Here is a 26019-nt window from a genome sequence, read left to right on the forward strand (position 1 = left end):
ATTCATTGTTGCGCTTCGGCAGTTGTTTTCAGAAAATTTCACAAGTTCAAAACAGGGCAATTCTTCACAGATCAGACCCACAAAATGCCATATCCCTGCACTCCATTACATGGGAAGGAGGCATTCTCCAGAACAGCATGGTTACTTTATCATGCATTGATCAATATAGTTCAGATACATGCAATTTTTTCCAAATATCAAAAACTGGAACACTCAAAATGAAAAATAAATTACAATTGAACTCACTCATTGCACACAGCTATTCTGAGTCCAGCTACCAATTGCATCCACTTTGTACAGCCACAGACATCCAGTGAGCTAATGGAGCCAGACATTTTAGTGGAAATTATGCCAACTTTAGTAGGGGGAGTTAGTTTTTCCAATTTCAGGGAAGGAAGCACTCTCACCATCCTGACTCAAATATAAAATTAGTCTTTCTAATTGGTGTGAGCTGTCACTAACGATTATTCACAGAAGCTGATGACTCAAATCATCATTCAGAGAAATCCACAGCTCAATTGCTGCACTGTATTGTTTTATAATTTAAAGAGGGATATTCCTCTCATTTCAATATTTCAAGTGTTTTAAATAAAGATAGAGAATGACTGATGTAGCTTGAACCAAATTTGGATAATGGTGCAATATAAAGACAGTTACTATGGATGGAGTGCAGCATGCATATCTCAATGTTCTGCATGCACATCAGCGAAATTCTTTCAGCCTTTTATTTTCTTCTTTTAAGGTCACAAATTCCTCCAGCAGTTCTTTACTGACTCTTAAGTGCTTAAGTACAGCTTCACGAATTGCAATCTGAAAGAAAAAGCAAATATTCTACATTATTAAGTAATTGCTCAATGTTCTAGGGGCTCCTCATTTCTCTTAAATGTGGTTTATCCATCAGAACTGGTTCAATGAATCATCACTCAGTAGATCTTTGAACAAAAATCATCCATGGAATAGCCAATTTTTGCTAATAGAGTAATGAATCGGCTGCAAAAATAAATAAAATGTGGAGATTTTACATAAACATCAGCTGTAATTACACTTAACTGCTTCGGAAAATGATTTCATGTTTCTGGAAACCTGCACATCTTTGGACTGTGGGATGAAACCAGAGCACCCAAAGGAAACACATGCAGACACAGGGAGAACATGCAAACTCCACACAGTGATCCAAAGCTGGAATTGAACCCAGATCCCTGATACTGTGAGGCAGCAGTGCTAACCACTGTGCCGTCCTTATTCTCACATGCCTCTGACATCCCACCATGAAACCATAGCCTCTTATTTGCCAAGCTGCTAGTACAGCAGTGTGCTCAACGTTGGCAAAGTTGTCTTTTGCTTGGAGGGGAAAAAAAAAGAGAAATTCACTGAAAATTGATATCTTAATTGGTTTTCCAGCATCTGACTGATCAACCATCGTGGGAAAAGTGGCAACTCATCAGCAAATGAGACCAATTGCATTTTTCCTCAATTTTCTTGCATTTGCTCCTTCAACCCATTAAGAAGTCTCACAACACCAGGTTAAAGTCCAACAAGTTTATTTGGTAGCAAAAGCCACAAGCTTTCAGAGCGCTTGCTGCCCCTTCATCAGGTGAGTGCGAGTTTTATTCACAAACAGGGCATATAAAGACACAATCTCAATTTACAAAATAATGATTGGAATGCGAGTCTTTACAGGTAATCAAATCTTAAAAAGGTACAGACAATGAGTGCAGAGTGTGTTAAGCACAGGTTAGAGATGTGTATTGTCTCCAGCCAGGACAGTTAGTGAGATTTTGCAAGCCCAGGCAAGTCGTGGAGGTTACAGATAGTGTGACGTGAACCCAAAATCCCGGTTGAGGCCGTCCTCGTGTGTGGAGCTTGACTATCAGTCTCTGCTCAGCACCTCCACACTACTGTGTGTCGTGAAGGCCGCCTTGGAGAACACTTACCCGAAGATCAAAGGCCAAATGCCTGTAACTGCTGAAGTGTTCCCCAACAGGAAGAGGACAGTCTTGTCTAGTGATTGTCAAGTGGTGTTCATTCATCCATTGTCGTAGCGTCTGCATGGTCTCCCCATCCTTTCCTGCAGCATATCAGGTAGACAACGTTGGCTGGGTTGCAAGACTATGTACCATGTACCTGGTGGATGGTGTTCTCGCCTGAGATGATCCGGCACGTCTTGCAGAGGTTACTGTAGCAGGGTTGTGCATTGTTGTGGTCATTGTTCGCCTGAAGGCTGTGTAGTTTACTGCAGATAATGCTCTGTTTGAGGTTGTTTGAAGGCAAGAAGTAGGGGTGTGGGGATGGCCTTGGTGATGGTCCTTCAAGCCATCACCAAAGGCCTGGGAAGGTTACCACATGGTAGCTGTGGTAACTTGACAAAGGTAGACAAACATTTACTTAAAACAATATAAAACAGTACAACATGCAAACAGAACATGGCTGCAGCCACGCACAGGTCCCTCATGGCTACAATAACCACATGTAAACCTGCATTCCCAATGACTTCACTCATGCATGCTCACACCTATTCAAGACATTAATATCAATATTCAAATAGAAAGGTGCTTAGCATACTCTGTAATATTAACATTTCTCCCCCCTTTAATTTCAATCCGCCTCAAGGGAAGAAAGCATAGGACATTCATATCTCAACTATACACCAGTCTTTCAGGAGCTTTGCAGCTACACAGTGACCTGCACAGAACCACTGGTGAGGCTTGTTTCAGTGGAGTTGGACTTGTGGGTGCCGAAGCAGGTTGGGTGTTTGTGAATGTCCCTCACCCTCTCCTGGAACAGCGTCCACTGAGTGCCCCTGTCCATTAGGAACCATTTCCTGCTGAGTTTCCACATCAGTATTTCCTTCTGCCAAGTGGTCTGAAAACTTGGTTGTCTCAAGAATCGTGGTGCAAGCAATTGTGATCCTGGTGTCTGCAGATGACTCTTCCATTAGTTAGCTTCACCACTTCAGTTAGAATTTCTCCAGGCAGCCAACATTGGTTACTGTCAAAATTCTCTACATATACAGTTATTTGTATTGAAATATCTCCTTAGCATTGTAATCTTCCCTTTCCTTTCTCCTTCCCACTCTCGCTTTGGCATCAGGATGCGGGAGACCCAGGAATTATTCATTCAAAAGAAAATGAAATAATTCCTGTGAAATTATTCTGAGTCAAGCAGTGAACTTACACCTAGGTTGAGGCATTTCTTTCCCAGAACTGTGTGCCTAATACCCAATGGTCATAAACACTCTGAAAAGTCTCAATTCCTTCAAGAGTCTCTTCATACTTAAAACTTTCTTACTAATGCTGCTGGTTCCAGCCAGTATCTATGTGGAGGTGGTGTATGCTTTGAAATGGGATAACACAATATAGGCTAGATTCCTCCTTTGAGTCATCACATTAGTATACAAAACATCTCCAGACTGGCTCTAGTCCAGATCAGCAAAAATAAAACTGTTGAGTTTGTAATTTAGTTCGTAAATTTTGACACAATTTACAATACAGTCCACACACGTAACCATGTTTCTCCTTTGGTGCACCCCAGTTCATTGCATTGGTTAAAGGAATCCGATTCAAAGATACAACGTACAGGGCACAGAATGTGTTTAAGTGCCTGAGGGCTAAACGTTTCAGTACTTCTGTACAGCATAATGCAACGAAAGAATAATCAGCACAATAACATTAAAGGAGTAAGAATTAGAGACACACCTGTTGAATGTGAAATTCGCGGATCATGGCCAGTTGCAGTGCAACGACTTCTTTATGACGTGCCTCACTGATTCAGAATAAATCATATGCAAGAAATAATTACATAATCACTGTAAGGTTAAATCGAAAATTTTAAACTGCTAACTTTTAGGAAAGTGGGTTATTGATTAAGATTCTAACAAAGGACACATGTTTGACACTAGAGCCACACAAAACAAGTGGAGCAAATCACTGAGCAGCTGTGAGGTATAAATGGTCACAAAAAAGCTAATTTTGCAAAAAACACTTATTTTATGTGAGGATTTCTATTTTTGTATTATATTTATATTATGCATTTATTTTCAGCAAGATATACTGCTTTATTGAATTAGAGACCGCATTAAGACTCAGCAGGAAGTGCTATGTTCAAATATTAACTGATGAACAAGGAATGATGTGCATACAAAGCTTTGTAAAACAACTTACAAACTCAACTATCCATTCATTTTTTTTATTCTGATGGACTAGACCAGCATGATCAGTAAGGCTTTTGACAAGGCCCCACATGGGAGAATGATCACGGTCAAGAAATCATGGGTTCCAGGGCAATTTGGAAGACTAGATCCAAAATTGGTGTACTATCAGGAGGGTAATCATCGAAGGTTATTTTTGTGACTGGAAGCCTATGTCCAGTGGCACAGTGCATGGATCGGTGCTGTATTCCATGCTGTTTGGACATGAATGTGGAGGGGCATGATCAGTAAGTTCGCCAATGACACGAAAATTGATGTGGTAAATAGTAAAAAAGGACGGTCATAGATTATAGGATGATGTCAGATGGGCAGAACAGTGGCAAATGGAATTAAACCTTGAAAAGTGAGAGGTAATGAATTTTGGGAGAACTAATAAGGGAATGCATAATGAACGCAGGATACTAGGACGTACAGAGGGACCTTGAGGTGCATGTCCAATTATCCCTGAAGGCAGTAGGGCTGGCAGACAACATGGGTATGGTGGCATACAGAATATTTTTCTTTATTTTCTGAGGCACAGAGTGCAAGAGCAAGGAAGTTATGATGGAGCTGTATAAAATGCCCAATAGGCCATAGCTGGAGTGCTATGCGCTGTTCTGGTCATCACAGCAGATGTGATTGTACTAGAAAGAGTGCACAAGAGATTCACTAGAATCTTGCCTGGGCTGAAGCTTTTCGTTTACGAAGAGAGCCTGGTTCAGTTGGGATTGTTCTCCATGGAGCAGAGAAGGCTGAGGTGTACAAAATTGAGACACATATAGAGCAGATAGGAAGAAACTTCTCCCCTTAGTAGAGGGGTCAATAACTAAGGGACATGGATGTAAGGGAAGGGGCATGAGGTTTAGAGGGATTTGAGGAAAGTCTTTTTCACCCAGAAGGTGGTGGGAATCTGGAACTTCACTCTTGTTTCTTCTGCTGGCTCTACATAGAATTGGTTGGCACTATATAATTAAAAGGGAAAAGAAAATTGGGCACCAAGTGTTTCCCTTTATCTCCTCCCATGCTCCTCAATTGATACGAGGGGTCGCAGTCAAGGCACATGCAAGTGCCACCTACCCCAGGCCACAATGTAAATTCATAGCCAACGTCCTCTGGTTGGCTAGGCCTTTCCTGACATCTTATTGGAAGATGTTCAGATCCTGTATTTGTCCTGGAGTTTTACTTCATCTAAATGCAAAAACATACAATTTGAGGGGAGATCCTCAGTTGTTCAAATAATTCACACTGCAGTCCTCATACATCTACATGCAGCTCCAGGTACATAAGAACATAAGAAATAGGAGCAGGAGTAGGCCATCCAGCCCTTCGAGCCTGCCCCGCCATTCAATAAGATCATGGCTGATCTGGCGCTGCTCAGTTCCACTTTCCTGCCCTCTCCCCATAACCCTTAATCCCCTCTCCTATCAAAAACCCATCAACCCGCAGAGAATTCCAGAGATCATCAGCAGGAGATAATATTTTGGAACGGCCTGACCAGTCTGGAGCCCCTTTTACCACTAGGTAATACTGGCCAATTATTGATTTACATCTTACCAGCAGGTAATGCTCTAGAGTCAGTTGTGTTAGGCATGTTACTTATAGGCATTGTTCTTGAGCAGCTAAGAACAATTTCTGTTGGATAATATTTTTCTGCTCAACAAACATGAACAGCATACCTGAAATGTGAGAGCTGCATAGATTAGGCAAATTGTCCATTTGGGCACCATGCGTCTCAATTGAATATAACCAGGTATATTATAGAATTTTATTGTGAACTTGGAACAAATATTATGAGGACTGGGCATTGCAGTGGTTCAAGACAAGGAGGACTTTCACCTTCTGGAAGTTAGTTTTCAGACTGCTGAATTTCAGATGGTCCCCATATAACCAGTCTGGAAAGGAGACACAGCAATTAAAGCTAGTATAATGGAAGTCAAAGCCTTTCATCGTTACTACACTTCCCACTTCTCATCATTATTTCTTTGAACATCTTTCATGCAAGTTTCTTTGTAATTTGATTCTGAATCTCACAAAATAACAGACCTGAACTCTTCCAAGGAATCTTCCAATATGTTTTGCAGTAACCGTGTCTTGGCCAAGGAAACTGCTTGTTCTCTCATTCCCTCTTTGCCTGGTTGGACAGAAGGATTAGTCAAGATATCACCTAGAGTCTTAGGATGAGGCTTTTGATCTGTAGGAAACAATTATATAAATAGAATACTTGATTTAAGGTTGCTGATTGTTCCTGTAATTGTTGACAACCATTTGAGATCAACTGCAATGTCTGTTGTCTACTGTGCACTCATTACACACCTCAAAAAAGGTCTCACATCAACAACATCAGGAACTGATTGAGCTATGTTTGGTTAATTGAGCCAAAAAGCTAATTCAGACTAACAAGCACAAAACCGAACCATAAAAGAGGAATTATTTTTGACTGAAAGCAATTATTCACAAATCTGAAAGTACCACAAACACCAACCATATTGTTCAAAACCTCTGCTCTGAACCAAATCTTTAAGCAAAAACTAAAATTTAAACTAAACAAAATACCAAAATTCGTGGTAAAACTCAAAAACCTTATCCTGAGGTATGCTTGCAGTTTTTAAAAACACATTTCCAACACCCAGGCCTAACCCAAGGCTCAAAGCAAAAAAGGTATTCCTGATTTTCCTGGGCTTACTGAATAAGCTGATTTACATCATGGATATCATTACAAGGATACCCATTTTACAATCTAATAACATCAGGTACCTGGAAAAGCATCTTGCTCTTCAATGCTGCAGTGAATAACCAAGGTTTTTCAATTGAATTTTATGGCAGTGTTTAGCTCACTAATGGGGACAGGTATTCTGTAGATTAAAAGTAATGATCCTTTAAAACAGCATGTGCTAACTATTTCATATATAGCACAGGGGAGTAAGTGAGCTATTTCCAGCAAAATCACAAACATCTATAAAACAGATAGTGGAAGTCTGCCCTATGTTTTACTTCTGAGTTTTCTTGCACAAAGAGGAAAAGATATGCGTAATACTCCTGAATATTTATTTCAGCAATGCTGTTGCTCCTTCTGACCTCTCCCAGATACCAAAACAAAAAAGGTACATTTCAGGCCCTTGAGCTTGGTTTCCATCTAGAACAGCAGAAATGTTTAAGCATTTTCCATCATTATATATTAGACATTGCAGGAAACACTGAACAGAAATCTGACCTGACAAATATAAAGCCCATTTCATCACAATTTTTTTTTAAAAAATCTACATTAAAACACATGCAAAGTAACACAGGTCAGTGGTATTTATAACCTTTTTGTCTAACAAGAAATTGTTGTGCATCGCCACAATTCTGAAATATAAAACATTCAAAACTGGAAAAAAGTCAAAAAACACTGACCATTGTTACTAGCAGATGCCTGGTGGTGTTGCACAAACACAAGGCCTTACTATTGCTCGGGTGATTTCAAGAGTAGCTGCATTAGTAGCTCACCAAAATACTGTATAATGATTCTCGAAAGTGGAAATAAAATGGATCCTTGGAACTGATGCATGGTTTGGTTTGTTTACATACTGAGGATAACACGTTGATCCTGTATCCAAATAATGTGTTTAATAGACAAAAATAGGAAAACATTTGATAAACATTCCAAAGCATGCCCACAGATGCAAACTTCACAGGAACAAAAAAAAACTCTCGTGACAATACATCTAGTATATTTCACTATCTGAATTTTCCCTCCTAATCTCAGTACTGGGGGAAAAAAGAAATGTGTTAAGCCAAAATCATTGTGCACTGCTGCCCTTGAAAGTAAAAGGAACAACTTCAAACTTCTGAACAAAAGGAAACACTAAACTTTGCTCTTCATTCCTGCTTGCAATTCCTTCAATCAGATACACTACACTAATCTGCTGGTACCAATTTAAATACCAACTATTGTTTTGCTTTCATAAATACTTCTTTCAATGCTATTAACATCCAAAATGTGTAAGAATAATCGTATCACTAGACCTCTGAAGCTAACACCAGATTAATTTTGTGCTGACAGTTTCTCTATTGGAGATTAGGAGCCAGCACTCAAAAACGTGTTTCAATTATGGTGACTGTGATTCCACATATTGAATGAATTGGAATAAAGACCAGCAAATATAGAATGAAAGAGAGAAAAAAAGAAAGAGCGAGCGAGAGAGACAGAGTGAGAGAAAGAAAGCGAGAGAGAGAGAGAGAGAGAGAGAGAGAAAGAGCGGGGAGGGAAGATAAACTGAGATGGAGGCCTGGGAGAAATACCTGTTCCGGGCTACATTGTTACAATGGAGTCACCTGTACGAGAATCATGGGTTTTTGGGATAAGACGAGATAGTGGCATTGTGGATTACATTAGATCAGCCATGATCTCACTGAATGGCATTACACACTCAATGGGCCAAATGGCCTACTTCTGTTCCTACATCCTGCAGTTTCATTCATGGGGTGGGAATTTACAGTCTTGCTCATCCCAAAACCGTAAAATCCCGCACAAGGTCAATGGACCTTCCCATGCTCCACTCTGATTCCGTGGCAGGCGGACAAGTAGAATTCTGGCCATGGTCTTCGGAGAATAGGATAGATCAGATTTGTGTTTTCTTTTCCAGTTTTAAGTTGTTCCTTTTATTTATTTTCAAGGGTAGCGGTGCAAAACGATTTTCATTCAAAGCACTTAGGAATTTTCTTTTTCCCCCAGAATGGTGGTTGGGAAAAAAATTCAGAGAGTGAAATATACTGAATGTTAGGTTTGACACAGAAGGCTTTTTGTTTTTGGGTTCATGAGAAGTTATATCTATGGGCATGGTTAGAGTGAATAGCTATCAAATATTTTCCCATTAATTTTAGTATACACAATTAATTGGACAGCTAGATCAACATTTTACACTTGATATATTTTGCTCAGTTTTCCCAATTTTACCAGAAAAACAAACTACACATGCAACAGTTACAGAAATCCAGTCCATTTCTGCTCAGAAGTGATATTATGTATTTTGATAGGAATTTATTTGCCATTCGCCTATACACGCTTTTAACATAAAATGCCACAAGATGCTTCACAGGGGCATTATAAAACAAAATATGGCACTGTACCACATAGTAAGAAGTCTGACAACACCAGGTTTAAGTCCAACCGATTTATTTGATAGTAAGCTCACAAGCTTGAGGTTTCCCTCTTCGTCAGGTGAATTCCTCCATTCACATTCATTCTCATTCGTCAGGTTTCTCATTCACCTGATGAAGAGGGAAACCTCGAAAGCTTGTGAGTTTACTATCAAATAAATTGGTTGGACTTAAACCTGGTGTTGTCAGACTTCTTACTGTGTTTACCCCAGTCCAACACCAGCATCTCCACATCACTGTACCACACAACAGACATTAGATCAGACGTCCAAAAGGTTTTAAGAAACATCTTAGGAAGAAAGTGGAGGAATAGGAGGAAATTCCAGACCTTAGGACCTGTGGAACTGAAGGCATAGTTATCAATGATGGAGTAATTAAAATTAGGGAGGCATAAGAGGCCAGAATTAGATGACTGCCATAACTCTATATCTCAGAGTTGTGGAGCGGGAGAGGTTGGAAGAAGTGAGGGGTGAGGCGATGGAGAAATTTGAAAACAAAGTTGAAAATTTTAAAATCCAGATGCATTTTGATCAGGAGATGCTATTGGTCTCCAGATTTTAGGATTGTCCCACAATTTGCCTTAGTGTCCCACTTTCCATGCATGGGCTTCCGAGGAAGCCATTTGTTCCGGATTTCTCTGGGCAACGACTTTCCACTTGCTGCTGCATCAGCATCTGTGGTGTCCACATATGCACATTATGTTGCTGCGCATGCACACTCCAGACAACGAGGATGAGAAGCACTGGCTTTGTATAAATGTGGCCTTGGCAGGCAGATGGTTGGGTTTTGGGGGTCCGACAAAGGGCCATGTCCGGTTGGGGTGAAGGGGGATTCTAGTGACGGTGGCACTCAGGATCAATTCTGGATTTTGTGGGGGGGCTGGTTCTGTATTGGCAACAGCAGTATTCCCAGCCCCTTGTCTGGGAGATGGAGTCCCAAGCACAGGGTGCATATGTATATATATGTGTGCGCGCGTAGCTTTCAGGGAGCAGCAGGCAAAGCATTAACAGTCGAATTAGATTTGTTCCCCTGAAGCTCCCATCCCAGGTCTCTGTCTTCCCAAAACCATCCTCACTAACAAAGGCAGAGTTTTGGATGACTTCAAGTTTATAGAGGGGAGAATGTGGACAACAGCCAAGAGTACGTTGAAATAGTCAAGCCTAGAGCAACCACAGGTGTGAAAAGAAAGTTTTAAACGGCAGATGAGCTGAGGGTGACGTCAGACGATGGTATAGAGATGGAATAGGTAGTCTTAGTAACGGCATGCATGACTTAAAAGTAGCTGCTGTAAAGGTTGGCTGGGAGCGATTTCTGTTGTCTGTGCAAAGAATACACAAACACTAAGCAGAAGATAGAGTTGAGACCTTCAATTTTCTTTGTCATTAAATTGTGGGCCAGGCACCTCAGGTTTGTGATGTACACTAATACACAGTGTAGTATGAGCGGTATCTTAAGTGGCTGAAAAATAAGCTTTGCTTTTCAAAAGTTACTATAACTGGATATACAGAATGTTGAAATTAGCAGCGACAGAGTGTTACTGCCAATCAAAGTAGTATGTAAGCTGTCTGTTACCAATGTCTTTGCAGTAATTTTGATTGACAGTTCAATAGACAAAGTGAGTAGCTGTCACTAGCACATAGCAGTTTCATTACTCCTGCATATTCACTTGCATTTAAGAGCATCTCAAAAAGGATTTTAGCTACCCTGTGTTCAGTAATTAACCGTATTAAAGTCAGTGGTTTTAAAACAATAAAAGCTTATTGATTTATCCTTGCTTTAGCTCTATTTAAAAGAAAAATCAATACTGATGCATTGTATTTAGTCAGAAGTGTTTGCCCATCTACATGGCATTTTAAGCAATTTCAGAGAGCTGAAGCACACTGCGGGCAGGTCAAGAAATGTAAATGGTGTTGTTGTGCATTCTCTAAATAGATACACCAGTGACTGATGAATGATTTTTCACCCCAATTACATTGGTTGAACATAATTACAAGAGTCCATCTTTAGACATTGCATGTACATTGATCATTCTGCTCCAGTGTCAGTGTTAAATGAATTGGAAACACAAGTACAACCTACCAATCATTTCCTGTTTTGAATTACAATTGTGTAGGCTCTGCGCTTGGTCACAGGTATCGTCATTGAACTAAAAAAAAATGCATAACTTAGTTGGAAAGAACATAAAATGCTTTGATTTCCCCCAGACATATCAAGCAAGACAACATGAAACTGTAACGGTGAGGAAATTTCAGTTGGCTGCTGAATCATTAACAAGGAAGCATACATTTTGGAATAAAATGAAAAGCATAAATGCAGATTTTAGATTTCTTTTCACACCAAGATATATTAGAACATGGAATGCATTGCCACTAGAAGCAACTGTAGACAAGTCAATTACAGCAATAAAGGGTGGATAGAAGTTGAAAAAGAAAAACAGTAAGTTATATAATGACATAGCATACATGTTATTCAAGTCAGTAGCTCTGAAGTGTAACTAGTTCTGCACCAGATATGATAGGTTGAATGGCTCCCTGTTCTAACATTTCTATGATTCTTAAAAATTACCAATTACTGATGCACGTCCTTTCCAAGTTTTTAATGGTTTTGGGGCACTGACAATTTCATTTATTGTCCAGCCATAATTGCTATGCAAAGGTGGTGATAAACCTCTTTTTTGAACCATTGCTTTCTATGGTAATGCTGCTCCTACAATACCGTTGAACAATGACTTCCAGGATCTTGGTTCAGAAACAATGAACAAATGTGCTCAAATCAGGAAAGTGTGCAACTTGGAGGGCAATTCAAGGATTGCCATGACATTGCTATTTTTGTCCTTCTTGGTGACTAGAAGGGAAACGTTATCGATAGTTCCTGACTTCCTCATTTAATAGAACACCATTCATGCAGTTACAAAATACTCATGCCTTTCAAATCAACTTACGAATTCCCATTTTCAAGTATAAAACTTTATGTATTTCTTCACTGAGGAGCCATTGAGTTTCTTCACAAAACTCAGTACTATTGAGTTCTCTAAAAATCAAAGTCTTGGTGCCTCATCTGAATGTCAAAATATGACAACTTCTACTAAATATAATATAACCAGGTGGTATTTCAGCTGAAAATCCTCACATTCCACTAATATTGCCGTTCTTTTTCAAAATGGGCATTTTAGCATTTCTGTTTTTATGTTAGTAAATCTTTCATCTTCAAATTTATGACAAGTATTATGACAAGTATAGAAATGGCTTAACATCAGTACAATTGCTTATTAAAATCTTGATTCCCAGCATGCTGAAAATCTAATTTGGGAGCACTTACCCTCTAGACAATTAAACCAAAAAGGGGAGTGAGCTAAATCTCAAAGACAGCAAGGATTACACAAGGGCATTGGACCACATAGCAAAACAAAACATAGGATTGTGTCAATGAACATTTCAGTGCATGACATCATGGAATTGGGTATGGACAGTGTGGGCTGGGGTCAGGTGAGTGCATATTCACGCTGACAAATCAATTCTTCAATCCTTAATCAACCAACATATTTATACAACAGCTCAATATCACATATGGCATATAAAGCAGGTCTCCTATGGAAGACTCTCTCAGGACAATCAGGTTACTCAGTATTGTAGGTAGTTGGCTACCTTACAGTAGATCTGAAGAACAACACTGTAGTCATAAGTAGGTCAGTCTTTATTTATTTAGAGCTACTTATAACTACACAGTAAACTGTACAAGCTAGGAGATGTCTCCATGCTTGCTGGTACACACAGCTCTGTCCAGCACCAACTAACCTTGGATGTGGGCCATGTACTTTCTTACATCAATATGCTGGCAGTACTGTATTCAGTCCCACATTACCACGATATGTGCCAGATCCTTACAGCCCTACAAACAATTCAAGGGCATCTTAATGAGCTTTACAAATTTTTGCGTTGCAGACCACCTCTTTTTGAAACGCAACAGAAAACACAAGTGGAATATCTAAAATAAGGCAAAATACAGCAATTGCTGAAATCTGCAACACAGAATGCTGCAGAAACTCAACAGGTCTGACAGCATCTATGGAGAGAGAATAGAGCTAACGTTTTCAGCCAGGATGGCCCTTCTTCAAAGCTTTGTCTGATGAAGGGTCATCCTGACTTGAAACATTGGCTCTATTCTTCCTCCTCAGATGCTGTCAGACCTGCTGAGATTCTCCAGCATTTTCTGTTTTCGTTTGAGTGGATTTTCCAACCATGTTACATTAAAGAAAATCTATGTTATTTAGTCATTTATCTCAAATAGCTAGCATTCCAAAGGCCAAAGTTTAACTCTCCTATGGCAGTCTTGGAGATTGTTTGGTTCATTGCCACCTCTGCTCCTGCCCCCCACCACCGCCTTCATCTAAATAGATATTAACGGTTTGCAAAGATGAAAATGCATTGCTGTTGCTTCAAAATCCATTTCAAAGTGATTTCAGCTATGATTTTCCATCATAGATAATGAACATCCACCTTACCAGCTCTGATGTATTGCTTAGATATTCCACACTTTGTGTCAGAGGAAAGCAATTTGAGGCACAGGAGATAGGGGTCAAGCTCAATTCAGTGGCTGAAATATCTGAAGAGAAATATTAAAAAGGTGAAACAAAGGGACAATTCCAGTTGGCCTTGTTAATTGATCTCAAGTAGTCACTGACCTACCTTAGATGCTTATCTGCCGCCTGCAGGTGGGTAACCCTATCGCCATAAATTCCATCTCCAGGGAAATGGCCCAAGGATGAGATGTTACCAGCAAACTGACACACCAGCTGTGGCATTATACTTTGGCTGAGTACAGAGGAGAGTGGGTGGGTGCAAAATTTTACCTGTTGATTATTTCTCCATCTACAGATGTTGCCAGATCTGCCGTGTATTTTCAGCATTTTGCCTTTCATTTCAGATTTCCGTTTCTGCAGTATTTGGCTTTTGTGTAGCAAAACAAGGCCAGATTCATTCCAGTTCGGATACCAATGTGCCCATACAGACTACAGCGCAAGTAACTTTAAATTTATCTCCCTTATTAAAACTCTGGCAAACTCTTCCACCCTTCTCAATAATTTTGATAAATAGCCTCTGTGGCTTAGCAATTATCATCGGTGACATTAGCAAATTAATGCTTAATTTGTTAGTATAACAGACTCCCACGTGCTGCTTTAACAATTGTTCACCTGTATATTTTAAAATAATCTAACACTGAAGCTAAAGAGGAGTGTCATATGAACTTAAGAAACAAATTTTCCTGCAATCAGCAGAAGAAACTAGCCTCATTTAAAAATACTGAAACACGTAAAGGAATATGGGGAAAAACATGATGAGACTTCATCCCCCTCTGATTGAAAGTATGGCATTCATCCAAAGGCAAATATCAAAGTAGATTCTTAGGACTGCATTATGGCCAGTGGGTCATGGACCTCAATGACCAACTCAGTTACATGGGCAAGTTAAGAACCTAACAATGTAGGACAAAGTAATGCTTGTAAACTCAGGGCAACCATTGCTTACCTGGTCTGATGGGTGAGAAGACATCCCCAAAACTGTTCTTTGCCAGAAATATTACCTTTCCAAGTTGCGGAGAAGGTTTACTTGGAGTTATGGTGCTTAGCTGTAAAAAAGCTAAACATAAATGCCAACAAGGCATGCATAACTTAATCACAGGATAAAGATCAACACTGCAGAGGTAATGAAGGTAAACTGATCAGGATTAGAATAAAGATGTGGTGGTGGTGGTTGGGACGGGGACAAGGGAAGAAGAAATAGTATCTGAGGGTACAAAATGTGGAAACATCATCCCATTCCTGATCACGAATATGAGATGTTAAAACTTGTGATAAATAGCTATTACTTATTCCTTTCTTCACCCTTTGAACATTGTCAAGAAACGTAAAAATACCTGCATCCCACTATGAATTAGAATTTGATGTTATTGCCCCAAATCTAGTGATCTTTTCAACTGCTGCACAAAAACGCCAGCCTGACGTGTCATATTATTTCCTCATCTGGAGGCTCAAGGCAATACCGGTTAATTGGCTTCAAATGACAAAACCTTCATTTCATTCTTTCATGGGATGTGAGTGTGTCATTAGTAAGACCTGTATTTGTTGCCCCTCCCTAATTGCCTTCGAGATGATGATGGTCAGCTACTTTGAGGCACTGCAGTCCAACTGATGTGGGTACTGTCACAATGTTGTTAGGAAGGGAGCTCCAGGATTTTGAACCAGCACCAGTGAAGGAACAGCAATATAGTTCCAAGTCAAGGTAGTATGTGGCTTGGAAGGGAACTTCAGGTGTTGATATTCTTGTACATTTGCACTAACCAAAATAAAACAGCATCTTTCAAAGAATAAGGAAGATCATAAATCACAGCAGCTGGTGGAATTTAAATTAAGTCAGCAAATTTGCCAGGTAAAGCTCAATTCAGAAATAGTGACCACAATAACGCTCATCAATTGCTGTAGAAACCTGGAATGGTGCAGGAGGGATAATTGGGGGTCATTATGGGGTAGGTGGGACTTCTATAAACAGGATAGTCTACACTTGAACCAGAGGGGTACCAATATCCGGGAAGGGGCGGGGGGGGGGGGTGAGTTTGCTAATGCTTTTCGAGAGAGTTTAATTCAGCAGGGTGATGGGAACCTGAATTGCAGCTCCAGTGTACAGGAGGTTGAGAATAGTGAGGTCATGAACAAGGTTTCAAGGTCATAGGAGTATACTGGCAGGCACGAAGGTGGTTTGAAGTACGTCCGGAAAAAGATGGGTGAACTTGCTGCACGGGTTGGTACCTGGGACTTGGATATTGTGGCCATTTCGGAGACATGGATAGAGCAGGGACAAGAATAGTTGTTGCAGGTTCCAGGGTTTAGATGTCTCTGTAAGATCAGGGAAGGTGGTAAAAGAGGAGGAGGTGTGGCATTGTTAGTCAGGGACAGTATTACAGTGGCAGAAAGGATGTTTGACAAGGACTCATTTACTGAGGTAGTATGGGCTGAGGTTAGAAACAGGAAAAGGAGGTCACCCTTTTAGGAGTTTTCTATAGGCCTCCAAAAAGTTCCAGAGATGTAGAAAAAAGGATTGCAAAGATGATTCTGGATAGGAGCGAAAGTAACAGGATAGCTGTTATGGGGGATTTTAACTTTACAAATATTGACTGAGAAAGCTATAGTTCAACTACATTAGATGGGTCAATTTTTGTCCAAATGTGTGCAGGAGGGTTTGCTGACACAGTATGTAGATAGGCCAACAAGAGGTGAGGCCACATTGGATTTGGTATTGGGTGATGAATCAGGCCAGGTGTTAGATTTGGAAGTAGGTGAACACTTTGGTGAAATGACCACAATTCAATTAGTTACGTTTACATTAGCGATGGAAAGGGATAGGTATATAGCACAGGGCAAGAGTTATAGCTGGGGGAAAGGAAATCATGATCCTATGAGATGAGATTTAGGATGCATAGGATGTGGAAGGAAACTGCAGGGGATGGGCACAATTGAAATGTGAAGCTTGTTCAAGGAACTGCTACTGCGTGTCCTTGATAAGTATGTACCTGTCAGGCAGGGAGGAAGTGATCGAACAAGGGAACTGTGGTTTATTAAAGAAGCTGAATCTCTTATGAAGAGAAAGGAGACTTGTGTTAAGATGAGACATGAAGGCTCAGTTAGGGCGCTTGAGAGTTACAAGTTAGCCAGGGAGGACCTGAAGAGAGAGCTAATAAGAGCCAGGAAGCAATATGAGAAGTCTTTGGCAGGTAGGATCAAGGAAAACCCTAGAGCTTTCCATGGGTATGTCAGGAACAAAAGAATGACTAGGGTAAGGTTAGGGCCAGTCAAGGACAGTAGTGGGAAGTTGTGCATGGAATCCAAAGAGATAGGAGGAGGTGCTAAATGAATATTTTTTATCTGTATTCACATAGGAAAAAGACAATATTGTCGAGGAGAATACTGAGATACAGACTATTAGACTAGATGGGATTGAGGTTCATAAGGAAGAGGTGTTAGCAATTCCGGGAAGTATGAAAATAGATAAGCCTCTGGGCTGGATGGGATTTATCCTAGGAATCTCTGGGACGCCAGGAGGAGATTGCAGAGCCTTTGCTTTGATCTTTAGGTTGTCACTGTCTACAGGAATAGTGCCAAAAGACTGAAGAATAGCAAATGTTGTCCCCTTGTCAAGAAGGGGAGTAGAGACAACCCTGGTAATTGTAGACCAGTGAGCCTTATTTCTGTTGTGGGCAAGGTTTTGGAAAGGATTATAAGAGATAGGATTTATAATCATCTAGAAAGGAATAATTTGACTAGGGATAGGCCACAAAACCATGTTAAGGGTAAGTCATGCCTCACAAACATTACAGTGTTCTTTGAGAAGGTGACCAAAGAGGTGGATGAGGGTAAAGCATTGTGGTGTATACAGATTTCAAAGCGTTTCATAAGGTTCCCCACGGTAAGCTATTGCAGAAGATAGAGGCATGGGATTGAGGGCGATTTAGTGGTTTGGATCAGAAATTGTCTAACTGTAAAAAGACAGAGGGTGGTGGTTGATGGGAAATGTTCATCCTGGAGTTCAGTTACTAGTGGTGTACCGCAAGGATCTGTTTTGGGGCCACTGCTGTTTGTCATTTTTATAAATGACCTGGATGAGAGCGTAGAAGGATGGGTTAGTAAATTTGCAGATAACACCAAAGTCAGTGGAGTTGTGGACAGTGCGGAAGGATGTTACAATTTACAAAGGGACATAGATAAACTGCAGAGCTGGGCTGAAAGGTGACAAATGGAGTTTAATGCGGAAAAGTGTGAAGTGATTCATTTTGGAAGGAGTAACAGGAATACAGAGTACTGGGCTAATGGTAAATTACTTGGTAGTGTGGATGAGCAGAGAGATCTCGGTGTCCATGTGCATAGATCCCTGAAAGTTGGCACCCAGGTTGATAGGGTTGTTAAGAAGGTGTACAGTGTGTTAGCTTTTATTGGTAGAGGGATTGAGTTTGAGCCATGAGGTCATATTGCAGCTGTACAAAACTTTGGTGTGGCTGTACTTGGAATATTGTGTACAGTTCTGGTCACCACATTATAGGAAGGATGTGGAAGCATTGGAAAGGGTGCAGAGGAGATTTACCAGGATGTTGCCTGGTATGGTGGGAAGGTCTTATGGAGGAAAGGCTGTGGGACTTAAGGCTGTTTTTGTTAGAGAGAAGGTTAAGAGGAGACTTAATAGAGGCATATAAGATGATCAAAGGATTAGATAGGGTGGACAGTGAGAGCCTTTTTCCTCAGATGGAGATGGCTAACACAAGGGGACATAGCTCTAAGTTGAGAGGTGAAAGATATAGGACAAATGTCAGAGGTAGGTTCTTTACTCAGAGTAGTAAGGGCATGGAATGCCCTCCCTGCAACAGCAGTGGACTTGTCAGGTTTGAGGGCATTTAAATGGTCATTGGATAAACATATGGATGATATTGGAATAGTACAAGTTGGTGGGCTTTATTTAGATTGTTGCACCAACCTGTGAAACTATCAAGGGCCAAAGGGTCTGTACTACGCTGTAATGTTCTAAGTTCTACATTTACTAAGATCTTTCAGGGAAGGAAATCTGCCATCCTTACTCAATCAGGCCTAAATGTGACATCAGGCCCATAGCAATGTGCTGACTCTTAACTGTCCTTTGAAATGGCTGAGCAAGCTACTCAGTTCAAGGGCAATTAGGGCTAGGCAACAAATGCTGGCTTTGCCAGTGACTCCTACGTCCCATGAAGAAAAAGAGTTGGCTTTCATAAATAACATGACAACACAAAGACTAGGTTCCACGTGAATTGAATGCAATGAACTCCTGGGCAGGCAAAGAAAAACCATTTTACAACAATTTTTAATGTACCAATCAATTTAAGTAGTCTTTAGAACGGTATGTCAAAGATAATCAGAAAGAAATGTTCTTGTCCAACCCATCCAATCCCAGGGAGATCCAATCTTTGCTGCTCTTGCAGCATCTATACGTTAGCAAAGCCACAGAAATATTAGACAGGGAATGAAATATCCGTGTCTTCTGTTACTTGCAGAATGTCATGTACCTAACTTGGGAATTGGTTGGGGAGGGAGTAAATATCATGTCTTTTTGGAATAAAAAGTAGTTCCTGAGCTAAATTTTGCTACACTTACAGGGGTCACTGGGGAAGGTATGGACATTCTTGTTGTTAGCATCAGTTGCTGATCCAGTGAAGTCCACTCCTTTCACATTGCTCCAAGCAGTAGGCCAAGCAACCTGTGCAGTAAAAACAATTATGAAAAGCTAAATAACACCAAGAATTCAACGTTTTCTGCAAAGCTTTGTGGGGTGCATTGTTTAACAAATGGGTCATACAGCTCAAGTGAATGGTCAACAAAACAGTAATATCACAAATATGGTTACTGAATACCATGCATTTTCAGAGTTTGGTATATCACAATCAGCATGTACCAATTCCTGCTCACCAATTAAATAAATAACTGCAAAGCCATCAAGAGTCTATGTGCCGCTATTTGGACAGTTCTGTTTCTCAAACTCGAACTGAACGCAAATGTGACTTTACATTAACTATCTTGGGACTTCTTTTTCTTCCTTTTATCCACTTTGCCAATGTAATAATTCCTGTTCACCAGTTGGTTAATAAGATATTTTACTCCAGGTATGATTCAAGTGATTTACAAGGGACTTTTATCAAACAATTTATTTAAGAATACAGTTCACATATATAAGACATTTAGCAACAACATTTACTATTTACGAACAAGCATGATACTATATATGAACCTTAACAGCTAAATATACTGTTCTATGCAAATACCCTGACAAACATACTTCTGTGCTAGGCCTGGAAGGGCGTATGTTCATTTGATGCTGAATTTTGCAGCTTTGCAACACCTGCTGTGAATTAGTCTTTTGAATATGGAATTAAAATGCTGAGGCTTTCCAACCCTGGAACTTTCAGTATACCTCCAGGGACAGGGACACCACTTGTCTCTAGCTTCTAGCTAGCCAGCCACCAAGAGCTGAATTTCCAATACCAGGGAAAGAGACACAAACACTGTTTTCAGTCTGCACTCCCTGCCAAACTGAAAGCAAATACCTTTGAATTTTTCCTGAGAGGAAAAAATAGCTATCCAAAAGCACATAACCTACCATTTAGTCGCAAATCAACAATTACCAAAGGGTCACGGAACACCAAGATACTGCACTACGCCCAGACTAAAAACAAACAAAACATCCACTATATGGCTTTAGCAACAAAAAAGATGCCACTACAGACATCACTGCCAATAACAAAAAACCAAGCCTGCTTAAAAACTGCAGAGAACATAACTAAAATACATTTCTCAAAGGCAGAGTAGCGTAACAACATGAACACAAGCCATTTTTTAAAAGTTCTTGTTTATTTATTAGTGTCACAAGTAGGCTTACATTAACACTACTATGAAGTTACTTTGAAAATCCCCTAGTCGCCACACTCCGGCACCTGTTCAGGTATATTGAGGTAAAATTTAACATGGCCAATGCACCTAACCGGCATGTCTTTCAGACTGTGGGAGGAAACTGGAGCACCCAGACGATATCCATGCAGCCATGGGGAGAAGGTGCAGACGCCACAGTCACCCAAGCCAGGAACTGAACCCCCCAGGTCCCTGGCGCTATGAGGCAGCAGTGCTAACCACTGCACAACCATCCCGCCCAACCAAGCCAATGTGTTTCTGAAGATGTGGGTCCACACTTCAAAATATGTAAGCAGCAAGGGTATCTAGTATTATACTGGTCTGTTATATATAACAATTGGCTCAGAGAAAAAGTCAAGCTTCCTTCATCCTCAAAAGGAAAAACAATGGTAGTGATAGGAAAATGGAGAATTCAACTGACGTTGTTATACACATTCAAGTAAATCCTCTTGTATAAGTAAATAAATCTTATTCTTCATAGAATTTTTGCTTTCTATTACCCTTACAGCCTGCTACTCCAAGACAGCTAGAGGCAAACTACTTGTTCCCCTGATTTAACAGCTCAGATTCCTATGATAGATGTCTTTTGGGTACTGGCACCCATAGATTCCCACACCTGCACTTGTGCAGGCCAAGTCACTGCAGCATGTTGGGCTCTCACTGAGTGCAGGTGTGGGCAAGAGCTGAAGTGCACTTCAAAGTCACAAATGCCATCCTGAGTGACTGAGAGGTATGCTTTCCCCCATCCTACTTGATCTGTCTGTAGCCTTTGACACAGCTGATCTCACTTCCAATGCTTCTTCATTACTGTCCAGCTCAGTGGGATTATTCTCACCTGGTTTCATTTTTGGTGAATTAAAGCCAGAGAATCACTTGCAATGACATCCCTTTCCATACTATTATTTCTGGTGATCTTTTCTGAATCCCCTCCTATTTGTTATCTGCATGCTGCCCCTCAGTGATATCATCCAAAGGCACAATATTAGTTTTCATGTGTCTACTGATGACATTCACCTCACCATCCTTTCAATTCCTCCACTGTGCTAAATTATCAGGGACTGTTATCAAACATTCAGTGCTAGATCAACAGAAATTTCCAGTTTGACACTGGGAAGACTGAAGCCACTGTTCACAGTCTCCGCTCCAAACTCCATTCATTAACTACTGACATAATTTCTCTCCCTGGCAGCAGTCAGATTAATCCAACCTGCTCACAATCTTGGGAGTTGCATTTCATCCAGATAGGAGCTTTTGACCTAATTTTCTTGCAGTCATTAAAGACCACCTATCTCCACTGCCAAAGCATTGCCTAATTTCACCCATCACAGCTCATCTGCTATGAAAATCCTCAATCAGGCCTTCATTACCTCGAGACTCAATTATTCCAACAAACCTCTAGCTGATTTCCTACAGTCTACCCTCCAGAATGTTGAGGTTCTCCAAGATTCTATCCTAGTGTTACTTTGCAGAAAGTCCCATTCCCCTGCCACTCCTGCCTTCGATGGCCAATACAGATTCCTGGTCAAGCAATGTCTTGACTTTAAAATTCTCATCCTTGTTTTCCTAAATCCTTCCGTGACCTTACCTCTCACTTATGCTGTAGTTGCCTCCTGCCTGACAATCTCCCAGATACCTGCACTCCTCCAATTCTGGCTGCTTGTGCATTTCCAATTCCAAGTGCAGCATCAGTGGGAATCATGCCTAGCTGTTGGCTAGACTCCAAGGTCTGGACATACCTGTCTTCCTCTGTTTCTTCCTTTAAAACACTTTCAAACCAATATATTTATGATCAAGCTTTTGTCATCTGATCAGACATTTCATTATGTCATTTGGAGTCTTTATTTTATAAATGATCCTTTGTGTTGTTTAATTAGGTTAAAGCTGTGAAAGGTGGATAGGAGGCTGACAACATTGGTATGCTTGTGAGGATGAGGTAGAATGTTAGAAACAGGTACTGATTGTGAAGAGTGATAGGGCTATCCATGAACTGAGTGAGATGCTGGTGCAGTGGTGAGTGGACGCTACGCCTGAAAAGAATTTCCTAACCTTGATCACCCATGTCAGGATTTCAAAATTTTCTGGTATTGCAGCCAGATCCTGGGTGCCAGATGCCAAGAATTGATGGCCGATGCTATCTTCACCCATTCCTTCCCAGGGTGTGCCTTGAGTGGGCCTGAAGAGTCCACTTCGGGAACAAAGTGTACTCCATCTCTAATCACTAATACCTCTAGTACCGCATCAAGAAACTTGGAAGCCATTGCCTGTTGCTCTATTTGTGATGGGTTTATTTACCATCGAGCATTCCAGAGATGGTATGAAGCAGCTCCTATTTCCACTGCTGCAGGCTACCTTTAAGAGGTCCAGTGTGTTATACTATCCACTCCTGGGCCTTCCCTTATTCAGCATACAACCAGCCAGCAGCATCCTTCACGTTGCATCTGAAATCATTAAGAGGAAGAAGCATTGTTTTCCCTTCCTCAATGGGACTGGGGATGGAGAAACTTATCTATGATCTTGGTGACCAAAATGGACCTTTCCAATTTTGCCTCTCTCTCTCTCTTCTGCAATTGCTTAAACTTGTGATAGAGCATTTTTTTAGTCAAAGGTAAAAGGGGAAAAAGGTGGGTTTCATGGAAGTAGGCCACCAATTATCAAATAGCTGAACAAGTCGCCAAGTGGTCCACTCCTGGTTCAGCCTAAAAAGCAACTTGTTATTCACGTTAACCGTAAATCTTAAAATAATTTTTAAAAAGTGATTCAATAGAACTACTGCACATCATCAAAATTGCTTACTGTTCTAAGTTACCAAATCATGTTCTAGCAAGTTTGAAAAAATCTCCAAAAATCAATACACCAGATGAAAATCTACACTGTCAAAAATATAGAAATTTCAAAAAAGGGATAACACTCATTTACAAGAAATGTTCCATGGAAAAGAGATGTTCCCAACAGTCAGAGAATTACTTCAAATAAATCGCAACAGAACAAATATGCAAGAGATTTGGAACAAACTGGATGCCCTAAAAAAAAAAGCTGAATTCACAAGATATGCTAACAACATTCCTAATCATGATGTTTGCAGATATTGCCTGCAGGAAAATGAGTTCAAAAAAGGTAATTTGCATTTATATGGTAGATGAAATCTCATGATGTGCCAAATCATTTTAGAGTCAATTAAGTGCTTTGGAAGTGTAATCAAATTTCATAATGCAAGGAAATAAAACAGCCAATTTGCACACAGCAAGGCTAACAGATGACCTGGCCGTTTGGTTGAGGAATAAATATTGTGTGCTTTTAAGATGTTAGGCCACAGTAGCCAGATCACTGTCTAATCCCTTAACCTTTTCCCTCACTATTTCCAAAAGACAATTAATTTTCTGGTGATGCCTGGCATTGCAGCAAAAGCAGCATAAGGAGGCAAAGACCTTTGTGTGCATATAGTTCAAATTACCCCTCATTACAACACATGTATTACCTTATGCCTTGACTTTGTCCAAGTCCACACCGTCAAGTTAAACATTCAACAGCTCTTAACGATAGCTGTATTGACAGTTTCATCATCTGGTGCAGAAACAATTTTCTATCTGAACACATGACAGGAAAAATATATTGATCAAGTCAACTCCTCACTTGGCAGAAATCAGGAGCAGAATTTAATCCCCATTCTATTTCTACACCATGAAGGATTAAAGATCCGTAAAGTGTTTTGTAACACAGCAGGGGCTTGTACAAGTCTAACTGGTAACTCAAGGCATTGAGCTCAAGGGACCTTTGTTGCATTATCTTCTTAAATAGTGCTGTACCTTTCAGTGCATATGGAAGAGGAACAGCAAGGCTAATTCTGAAGGTCAAATAATCAATCTCAGTATAACTGGTCTGTTTCTATACTGAAAGATGAGCACATTATCCCCTCCCATCTTTATTTCCTAAAAAAGATGGCAACAAGTGGGGAAAAAATGCTCTCAATTCTTTCAGTCAGATCAGCAAGGGACAGATGCATTTCAAAAAGGATCATCTTTGAACAAAACAGCAGCTTCACCAATTTAAACCTGATGATATATAGCAAGCTCCATAGAGAATGAAACAAGATGTGAAAATAACCTGCTTTCAGTATACCAAAATGAGCAACCAAATTATCCATGTAACTACTTACCCCCTCCCCAAAAAAAAACTGGACACACCAAACTGAAATATTCTCAAACTCATTAGTTCCCACGAAACAAATGTTTCATGCTTTGATGATCATTTTCCCGCTCTGGTGATGGATGTTCCCAGAATGGAATGTTCTTGAGTCTGTACAGCATTGTAAATATCATCAGACGCTGCAAACAAATGCGTGGTGGAAGCTCAGTTGCACTTTTCTGAACTCCATTACTCCGACAATTCGAGACAGCGACTTTTGTTCTAGATTTGTTTGCAACAATTAGTTCCCCCAGCCCCAACCCACCCACCCACCATCGCCCAGGACATGCTTGATTTATTTAGTGAACATAACACATTGGAGAAGTTAGTTCTCTTCTCCCAAGGCTGGTACACAATACATTTCTAAAACTGCTAACATCAAGACATTCATGTAGGACTGCGCCTCTGGTGACAGACATGCTTGTCAGAAGCATCAAGTTTCCTTTGCAGCAGCAATGTGGAAATCAGCCTGACTTTTGACAGAAATGAAAACTTGGTTAAATGGACTGCAGGAATATTTTTCATCATTGATCTATGTTGTGTTACTGGGTAACATCTGCATATACAGTAGTTGCGATTAGGAAAGAAAAGAGCCAGAATTCTCATGCCAAATGATGATATCTAATGACCCATGCTGAAAATGTGTATGGGAATATCACTCATTGAGATTACCCACACCCACCATGATCAGGGGCTCTATAAACAATTGCCCAATTTTACCATAGAATCCCTACAGTGTAGAAAGAAGCCATCGAGTCTGCACCAACTCTTCGAAAGAGCATCTTCCCCAGACCCATCTCCTCACCGTACCCCATGCATTTCCCATGGCTATTCCACCTAATCATCTTTGGGCACTAAGATGCAATTTAGCATGGCCAATCCAGCTAATCTGTACAACTTTGGACTGTAGGAGGAAGCTGGTACACCCAGAAGAAACCCATGCAGACAAGGGAAACATGCAAACTCCACATAGATAGTCACCCAAGGCTAGAATAGAAGCCAGGTCCCTGGTGCTGTGAGACAGCAGTGCTAATCACCA

General features: G+C 40.5%; 1 protein-coding gene across 1 annotated transcript in view; it reads right to left on the minus strand.

The window, feature by feature from the left end:
• Positions 1-702: 702 nt before the first annotated feature.
• Positions 703-26019, minus strand: part of LOC145362535 (protein NEDD1-like) — a 51094-nt gene continuing 25777 nt past the window's right edge. The window contains exons 5-11 of the mRNA XM_080218560.1: positions 19491-19593; positions 14851-14961; positions 13827-13927; positions 11405-11471; positions 6230-6377; positions 3696-3762; positions 703-810 (exon numbers count right to left, since the gene is read on the minus strand). Coding sequence (XP_080074686.1) covers positions 703-810; positions 3696-3762; positions 6230-6377; positions 11405-11471; positions 13827-13927; positions 14851-14961; positions 19491-19593 — 705 coding nt within the window. The remainder of the gene's footprint in view (positions 811-3695; positions 3763-6229; positions 6378-11404; positions 11472-13826; positions 13928-14850; positions 14962-19490; positions 19594-26019) is intronic.

Source organism: Carcharhinus amblyrhynchos, chromosome 3 (genome assembly GCF_965287045.1).
Source record: "Carcharhinus amblyrhynchos chromosome 3, sCarAmb.v2.hapA, whole genome shotgun sequence".
In the NCBI taxonomy this organism is placed as follows: Eukaryota; Metazoa; Chordata; class Chondrichthyes; order Carcharhiniformes; family Carcharhinidae; genus Carcharhinus; species Carcharhinus amblyrhynchos.